General features: G+C 56.5%; 1 protein-coding gene across 1 annotated transcript; it reads left to right on the top strand.

The window, feature by feature from the left end:
* The first annotated feature begins 876 nt into the window (after positions 1-876).
* On the top strand, positions 877-7,772 carry ANKRD33 (ankyrin repeat domain 33). Its single transcript, XM_006131209.3, has 4 exons — positions 877-1,277; positions 2,257-2,386; positions 4,109-4,249; positions 6,010-7,772. Exons 1-4 carry the CDS (start codon positions 984-986, stop codon positions 6,777-6,779), a joined length of 1,335 nt encoding a protein of 444 aa, XP_006131271.3. The 5' UTR covers positions 877-983; the 3' UTR covers positions 6,780-7,772.
* The last annotated feature ends 1,171 nt before the right edge of the window (positions 7,773-8,943 follow it).

Here is an 8,943-nt window from a genome sequence, read left to right as displayed (position 1 = left end):
GGGTAGGGGCAAGGGGAACAGCCAGGAGTGCGGCACCCGCCCTCCCTCTCCCCCCCTGCCCGTGCACATGGGGCAGCACAGGGGCTCTGCCGCTGCCAGGACACAGGATGGATGAGGACTTTGGGGTGCAGCAAAACCAGCGGGGTGGTGGCCCAGCCCTGCAGGGACTTGGGTGGGCAAGCTGCACTTCCTTCTCCCTCTGCCCCGGGCAGCGGAGGAATTATGGTTAAGAGGCTAATGGAAGGGGCAGTTTGGGAGAGGCACACAGGTTCCCCTCCTGCCCTGGCTGGGTCCCTCTGGCCCGCTGTGGCACGGGAGACTCGATGCTTGGTTCACATGGCCCAGAAGCTGGGGCGTGGGGCGCTGCTTGGCACCCCTCAAGCTGCCCTCAGGTGATGACTTTACAGCCAGCTCTACACCTGGAGCCCGGCCTCAGGGCCTGTCTACGCTAGGAAATTATTTCAAACTAACTTCTTGTGAAATAATAACTCCCGGAATACCAGTTTGGAAATAAGCGTGATTCCTCACGACAAGCAGGAGCCGCTATTTCAGAATAACCGGCTTGGTAGCGTGGACGCGCCGCTTGTTATTTCGAAATCACTCCCTCGTGTAGACCAGGGCGCAGTGAGCCACTTGGGGATGAGGGGCAGGGGGCCAGTCACAGTTTGGTCTCAAGGGCGAAAGGAGCCATGTGCCCACATCAGCTACTTGTGCCCGGAGTCCCAGCTGCCTCTGCCAACAGCCCAGAGAAGCAAGGACTCCTCCCAGCCTCACGGCAGAGCAACCGGTCCCTGGATGGGGCAGGTGGACTTGGGCCTGACCCGGCCTCACTGACCTGGCCTTGCGTTGCAGAGTCATCGCCCCGGGTGACGAGCACCTAACGGGCCGGGCGCCCCTTCTCAGGCAGGAAGAAGGCTCCTGGACCAGGGTGGGCACGTGGTGCCACGCCAGGCCCTGCTGCCTCTGAATGGGCCGCTTGACAGATGACAGCAGTGGAGGAGAGCGTGCTGCAGACCTGGAAGTCCAGCCCGGATGCTTCGGACCCAGACCTGCACTACGAGGAGGAGGAAGAGGAGGAGGCGGAGCTCTCTGACACCAGCAGCATCCTCTCCGATGACTCTGTCTACCCCTGCTACGAGCCCGCCCCGGCCACGGATGGTGGGCAGGAGCTCACCTTCTACCAGAGCTGTGCCAGGAACAAGGCCAAGCTGCTGCAGGAGGTGCTGGCATGCGGGGTGAGCCCGGAGCAGGTCATGGAATTGGATATCAACGGAAGGGTAAGGATTCCCGTGCTGGGGGAGGCCGGGGGCCTCTCCCCAGGGGCGAGACCGGGATGGCTAACAGTGAGGAATCCTAGCTGCTGGACAGACTTTGTGGCTCCCTGAATCTCTGGTCCCCAGCCCATACTAGGGATGTGAACGACTAGTCGCCTAGCTGCTTCCCCTGCCCTTGCTGCCTCTATCAGAAAGACGCACCGGGGCGGGGGGGAGAAGAGGGAGCGAGCTTCAAAGAGGCAGTGCCGCGTGGAGCCCAGGACCAGCTGGGGACTCTCCCACTGACCCCAGGCTGCATGCGGCGCTGCCGCTTTGAAACGCCACATAGAGCCTGACACCGAGCTCCCTGCGGCGTTTCAAAGTGGCAGCGCCGCATAGAGCCCTGGGTCAGCTAGGTATTCAGAGTCTCCAGCTGACCCTGGGCTCCATGCGGTGCTGCCACTTTGAAACACCACGGGGAGCACGGGGACAGCAGAGCACTGCTGTGTCCCCCGCTGGCCCCATGCTCCCCGCAGCACCCAGGGGCTGTTGCTACACTTCAAAGGTGGAGGCCCCCTTATCGACTAATCGAATAGTCGATGCAAATTGCATCGACTATTCAATTAGCCAGTTAATCTAATGTAACATCCCTAGCCCATACGCCACACCGCTTCCCAACCCCATGTCCTGACCAGGTGCCTCATGGGAGGGGCAGGAAGGGTTCCCACCGCTAGAGGACGGATAGCAGCCCTGGGCGCTAGACACACCAGTCCAGCGCAGCCTGGAAGCAGACAGACTGGACAGACCCTTAACCTGGAACCCTAGCACAGTAACTTCCCAAGTGTTGCAAACTGTTTTCCCATCATGCACTTTGGCAGCACGGGAGAGGACAGGTGAGACCCTGCGGGGTACAGTGGCAAATGCCATGGGGGTGGGGTGCAGGGGCAGGGTGGGGAAGATGCTGGCGTTCACTGACACACTGGCTCTGAATGTTCCTCCCCAGAATGGGCTCATGGTGGCCTGCTTCAAGGGCTTCGTGGACATTGTGACCCTGCTGAGCAAATGCCCATACCTAGACATCAACCACCAGGATAACGATGGGAACACGGCACTCATGATTGCTGCTCAAGCAGGTAGGAGCTGCCGTGTGCCAATGCTGGAGCTTCACCCAGGAGCTTCCCAGGATACAGGAGCATGAAGCAGTCACTGAAATTAAGAGCCAGCCAAAGAGGCAATGTCCAGTTATCCTGCAGCAGGGAGTTCCACAAGTATATCTTAGCTACCCAATGATGGGAACATGACCAATAATGTCCCATTTCAAACTTGTTGCTCATTCTCACCCTTATGTTCTTACCTAAGAGACAGACCAGGCCCTCAGACTAGTTGCTTGGGACAAATAAGAAGAAATAGCTCAACAGCAGTGACTGGACATAGAAAATGCAACACCCCTTTCACTCTCCCTCTCTGCAGCAGAGGAGAAACCACAGCTTGCAGAAACCCCCAGAAACCACGGCTGGCATCACCGTGTATAGGGGATGTCCTGTATAGGGTCCCACCAATGCTGGTAATAGCTGGGAGGCTGCCATCTTCTGTGTACGGTCTAATATGCTCAGTCGTATAGCGCCTTCACTCCTGCTTTTCTTAAGTGTTAGTGTGGTCATTCTCCTTTCGATCCGTACATACATACCGTGGTATATTTTAGGGCACACGCCACTTTCTGCTTCATGCGTTATCCATGGCTGCAGGCCACTAAATCCATACCCTTACGGATTTGGCTCACATACATCTTGAGGAGGATACATTTGTGTTGACTTCCCCATCAGTTTCAGGAAGTATTTCTTGTTGACAAAAGAAAAATAGAAACAATTTGTTCTTTCATAGTGAAATTTAAACCAGAATAAACATTTGTCAATATATTTTGTTATATAGTCTGGATAAACTCTGTATTTCCCTAAGAAAATTAATCACACTTTTTTTTCATTTATTCATAGAGAAAGGATCATTTTCCTTATTCATGATGTAAAAAAATTATAGGACCTCCTTTGTTTTCCTGGGAAAATATCAAGCATTCATGTTTATAGAGTCTCCTAGAGACTCCTAGAGTTTCCTTTCTGTGAAAATAATACATTCCTTTTTGTATGGTGTGGGCCTTCTTACATCGAGGCCTCAGGATGTCACATTCCCACCTCGGGTACGTCCACACTACAGAGGTTTTTTTGGAAAAACAGCGTTTTTTCTGAAAAAACTTCACTTATGTCCACAAATTTGGAAAAAAAATCAAAAGAAGTGAGGGGGTTTTCTGACAATGGTAAACCTCTTTCTTTCGGAAGATCTCTTTTGGAAAAGCTTCTTCCATAAGAAGCCTGCAGTCTAGACCAGTGGTGCACAACCTTTTTCGTGGCGTAACCCCCGGGAAAATTTTGTGTGGCCCCTTTAAATGCCACTTCGCTCACCTGCCACTCCTCCTGCCCCCACCATGTGCCAGGAAAAAAAATGGCAGCCGGCCTGGCGCTGTGACCCTCCCAGAAGACACCCATGGGTTGCGCACCGCTGGTATAGACACAGCCCTTGCTACTAAACGGGCAGCTTTTCCAACAGTGCGAGAAGGGATATGCTTGGACTCTCTCCTGGTTTACCCGCACAGGGCCTGATGCATTAACTACGTGTTTCCTAGTTTTTTAAAAAGTGAACTCCACCCACAATCACTCTGGTGCATGCCCCGCACTGGTGCCTCCAGAAACACACGGCCCAGGCACCCCGCTAATGCATGCAGCCTTTCCTGAGTGGGCGCGCCATAGTCACTTCTGGCGATGTTCTGAAACTCTAACGCGGCTTCTCTCTCTCTGACTGTCCAGGACACATCACGATCGTTAACTATCTCCTGAACTACTACCCCCTGCTGGAGATCGAGAAGAGGGATGTGCGGGGCCTGACGGCGCTGATGAAGGCGGCAGTGCAGGGGCGGAAGGAGTGCGTCACTGCACTGCTCATGGCAGGTGCGTTGTTTTCTCAGGCTACGTCTATACTGCTTCCTTCTTGCTCAAAAGCTTATGCAAATAAAGAATGGATTAGCTTTATTGTCGTGCTTCGTTTTGCATAATTAATTAGGGGCTGTTTTTGCGCAAGAGGTTTTTGTGAAAAATGGAGCTGTGTAGACGGCTCCTTTTTACGCAAAAACCCCCTCTTGTGCAAGAGCCGTTCTTCCTCTTGTGCAAAAACGGCCCCTAATTAATTATGAAAATGAAGTGTGGCAATATGCTAATCCGTGCTTCATTTGCATAGGATTTTGCGCAAGAAGGAAGCAGTATAGACATAGTTTCAGGGAATTGCTGGACCAGGCCCTCGCTTAGGGAAAAAGGTTTTTGACTCGTTTGAGAATCCCAGTAACGTAATTGTAACGTTCACACTTTAACTTAGCCCCGCCCCTCGTAGGGTTACTGGGGAACTCACTTTAAAACTGACAGCAGCCTCGTCTGCCCTACGATTTTCACGTGGGTCAAAGCCACGTTTTCCGTCGGCTACGTCTTCGTGGCCAGAAGGTGCTTTCACGTAGATCACCCCCGCCACGTAAAATCCGAGGGAGACAAGACGCCGAATGTGACCTGGATGCAGCCAATCAAGGTTATTCCGAAAGGAGGCGTACAGGGTGGGCCTCAGCTAGCCCGGTAGGTTACGTCTACACTGTAAAAAAAGCCCTGAGGCGGCAACCCGCAGAGCCTGGATCAGCTGACTCGGGCACACGCGGCAGAGCTGAAATGGCCGTGTAGTTGTTTGGGCTCCGGCTCAAGGCCAGGCTCTGAAACCCGCGGCATGGGGTGGAGTCCACAGCCCGAGGGAGGAGGTCTACACTGATGGCCGAGATGTACCCAAATGAGCAAAATTAATTCACGTCACTTGGGTAGCAATAGCAGGGGAGCCTGGACCATGGCGCTGAGCTTCAGGATGATTCTCAGGCCCGTACGCATTTTTTTTTGGGGGGGGGACTTTTTTGTAAATGTGGACTACAAGGGTGTGAATGTACCCCCCAAGGTCCCCCAAAGTAAGCAGGGAAATCAGCCCCAGCCTTCCCCCGGCCGGCCAGAGCACGGGGGAGGGAGACTCAGGCAACGCGCCGCTCCTGCTTTCCCCTAGCTGGCCGGAGCATGCTTACTTAGCGGACGATGGGGGGTGAATTCACACCCTTCACACACACCCTGCGTACGGGCCTGATTCTGTGCCAGATCGCTTACAGCTAACGTGAGCACGTCCACACTGGCTGCCATCGCACCTTCCACGGCTGCGTAGACAGGCCCATGGCCTCTCCCCGGGGGGCTCTTTCTAAGCAGGGAGCACAAGTGTGTGGGAGCTCCACGTTCTTTGCTGCCATCTAGTGCCCATCCCACACTCCAGCCGCAGATCTCAACGTGCTTTACAACCCGGGCAAGCTCGTTAACCTCGTTTTACAGATGGGGAAACCGAGGCAGGGAGGTGGCCCGTGGTCACTTAGCAGGCCAGTGACCGAGCTGACAGCGGAGCCCAGGCCTCCTGAGTCTCTGCTCGGAGCACTGTGCACTAGTTCACATGGCCTCCGGTCAGCAATGGGAGGGTTTTTTCACAGCTTCACTTTAGCCCCAGAAGCCTCTTCCCATCCGTAAGGCCTGCGATGAGGCGGCTTGGAACAAGGAGACTCCTGGGCTCTGACCCAGGCTCTCGCAGCCACACGTCCAAGCGGCTCAGGTTTTATCACAGGCCCTTTCTCTCCCTCCTGTGGTCTCAGGAGCTGACCTGGCGGCGGTGGATCCTGTCCGGCAGAAGACAGCCCGGGAGTGGGCAGGTCTGACCGGGCGCTTTGAGACCATCGTGCAGATCCGGAGCATCCTGCAGCGCCCCCGAGCTGAGCAGTTCAGTGACCGGTACCGGCCCGAGTGGCCGGCACTGCCCGAGCTGGTGGCCAAGGCGCTGGCCAGTAAATCCAGATGCGAGAGGCTGATGGAAAAGATTTGCTCCGCCTTCAGCCTCAATTTCCCCCACGATCCCGAGGCCGACGGGGTGATGGACCACATGGTGCGGATGACCACGTGCCTGGCCAGCCCCTTTGTGACCACTGCCTGCCAAACCATCTGCCCCGGGAGCCCGCCAGAGGTGGGCAAGCAGAGGCTATCAGTGCCGGAGATCCTCAAGGAGTACAGGCCAGATCCTGAGACCAAGTCCGAGCCCGGCTCGTCCTCCTGCAACAGCCAGGCTGCATCGGAGTTCCGCGTCCTGGTGCCGTACCAGAGCACCACCGGCCTGCTGAGCTTCTTCCCCCTGCGGCTGCTGCGCAGGAACAGCGTCTTCCCCGGGGGGCAGGTCCCCAAAATCAAGCTGGTCAAGGCCTCCTCCCCGCCGGCCTGCAGGAAGGAGAAGCTGCGGCGGTCGAGGAAGAACAAGAACCTGCTGGAGCCACCCAAGTGGAAGTACAAGGAGCTGAAGGAGGAGAAGAAGAAAGCGGCGGAGGAGAAGCAGAAGGAGACGAACACAAAGAAGAGCAAAGGGAAGACGTCGTAGGGCGGGAGGCGTTCCCAGCCTGGCAGCTCCAGTGGGTACGGCAGCTGGGCCCCGCCTCCAGGGCACGCTCGCCTGTCTGCTGTCTGGGGGGCTGCCCTGCTCTGAAAGAGCATTTCCCCCGCGGACAGGTAAGAGCGCCCAGAGGGCTCTGCCGTGCGAAAGAGACACAGGGAGCTAGCCGCAAACTGCATGTGAGCGATCAGCTAAACCCACCGGAGAACGCCAGCCCCAGATCCCCCAGGCCCAGAAGCTGTGCCCTTGTCTGTTTCCTGAACCCCTTCCCCCAGGCCATTAGCCTAGCCTGTTACTTGACCCCCGCCCCCTTCCCGTAGCCCTGCCCATCGCAGCCTATTACCGCCCCCTGCTGGGGCCCTGCTCAACCCCAGCTCCCCAGTCTGTTACCTGACCCCTCCTCCCCAAGGCCCTGCCCATCCTTGCCTGTTACCCCTCCAGGCTCTTGCCCAGCACCCCAGTCTATTCTCCAGCCCCCTCCTCCCCCCAAGCCCTGCCCAGCCCCAGCCTGTTATTCAGAATCCCTTGCGGCCTCCCCACCTTTACCTCCACCCACTACCCAGGGCTGATGCCCAGAACTTGCACTTTATGCACTTCTTGGACTCTATCCCTGGTCAGGCCCCGCCAGTGGCGGCTTCTTGGCCTCAGGAACAGCTTCACCGGCTCACGTGTATTGCTCTTGCCACCCGAGCCAGAAAGTACTGGGAGCGACAAAATGGGGGCGGAAAAAGGCCACCAGAGACTTGATCTCATGTGGAGCCCGATGGTCGGCCAGAGGAGGCAGCTGAGCTGGGGCTAGGGGCCTGAGAAGGGCAAGTGGGTGGCAGGGAGACAAGACGCATTTGTTGTTTCAGAGACATTTGGCATCCGAGACGCTGTATTTCGAAACGAGCCAGGACATGGCTGCTGAGGGCGCCACCTAGTGGTGGAGTTGGCAGCATACGGTACACGGCCCTTCCGCCAGCCCTAGGGCATGCTGGGAATCACACCCTTGTACTGAGCCTCTCTGGGTCCTTGTGCCTAGGGTTTGTACAGAGGAAAAAAACAATCAGGAAAAGCCTTCCCCAGATATGTTGGTTTTTGACCCTTCTCCCCTATGATTTAGGTCCTCGTCAGGCAGAGACTTCGTGGGGCGTGAATGTTTAAATTCAACTGAAAGCAGTTGCCGGACAATCAGTGTGTAGCTCTACCGGCCCCCTGGGCCTTGGGCTCTTTGCACTGGCATCTCCTGGCCAGAGCGATCCAAGTGCGTGGCGGGTAATACCCTCCCTTACTCCAGCGTCGGCCCCAGGTCACTCATGCAGCTGCCGAGAAGCCAGAGGACCTGGATCCCCCCTCCCCCCATCTTGGACCCTCCCCCACACACTGGACCCTCCCCCACACACAGTTAAAACAAGCCAACAACCACAGCAAAGAGGACAAACCAATATCCTGCCCCAGCACCCCCTACTCCAGCTGGGCATGAGCAACAGCACCCCAGGAAGATCCCTAGCAGTCCCTCACCCGGGCTTTATCCAGGCAGGTCGGATTTCTGGCGTGGCCAGTGGGATAAATTCCTGCCCCTCCCCAGTCTGGATTTAGCCGGCTTAATCCCACTGAGCTATGGCCTGAGGCTAGATCACAAATGCTGGAGCTGCCTTGGCAGAGCCTCTAAGGATCTGACACAGACAAGCTGGAAGGAACCAGGGGTTTCCCTGCAGGCACCCCTGCTCCAATGCCCCCTAGAGGCAAGTCTGGTCCTATTTGCAGATCAGGAGACACAGGAGCTGAGGCCAGTCACCTGCTGTAACCCTTAGACCCCACCAGCGGCTTCCCAGCAGGACCAGGAATAGAACCCAGGAACCCTGGCTGCCAGTTCCCTGCTGGAACCATTAAACTTACAGTCTCCTCCTGCAACCATTGATTTTGCAGTCAAGGACCAGGGCCTGCTCTCCGGCATTAGGTAACACGCTCAATTGGCATCCAGTTGGAGCTGCCCCAATCCCATCCCCCAGCAGCAGATAAAATACAGCCTCTCGACAGCTCTCCACGCACCCTGCCAGTCCTGCAGCAGGAGCTCTGGGAGCCTGGGGAGGAGCTATCGCTGGGCGGGCAGCGCTTTCGGCATGCGGCGGTAACAGACTGTCTGTCATCTAGAGATGCCTAAGCAAGC

This window comes from Pelodiscus sinensis, chromosome 19 (genome assembly GCF_049634645.1).
Source record: "Pelodiscus sinensis isolate JC-2024 chromosome 19, ASM4963464v1, whole genome shotgun sequence".
Taxonomy (NCBI): Eukaryota; Metazoa; Chordata; order Testudines; family Trionychidae; genus Pelodiscus; species Pelodiscus sinensis.
The sequence above is the reverse complement of the archived record's forward strand: the minus strand, read 5'-3'. Positions and strand labels throughout refer to the sequence as shown.

What these genes read in the sequence shown, in the direction of transcription:
- ANKRD33 (XM_006131209.3), top strand. Translation starts at nt 984, where the DNA reads ATGACAGCAGTGGAGGAGAGCGTGCTGCAGACCTGGAAGTCCAGCCCG. An exon ending in CATGATTGCTGCTCAAGCAG is followed by an intron (nt 2,387 to 4,108) that starts GTAGGAGCTGCC and finishes CTGACTGTCCAG; the next exon opens with GACACATCACGATCGTTAAC. An exon ending in CACTGCACTGCTCATGGCAG is followed by an intron (nt 4,250 to 6,009) that starts GTGCGTTGTTTT and finishes CTGTGGTCTCAG; the next exon opens with GAGCTGACCTGGCGGCGGTG.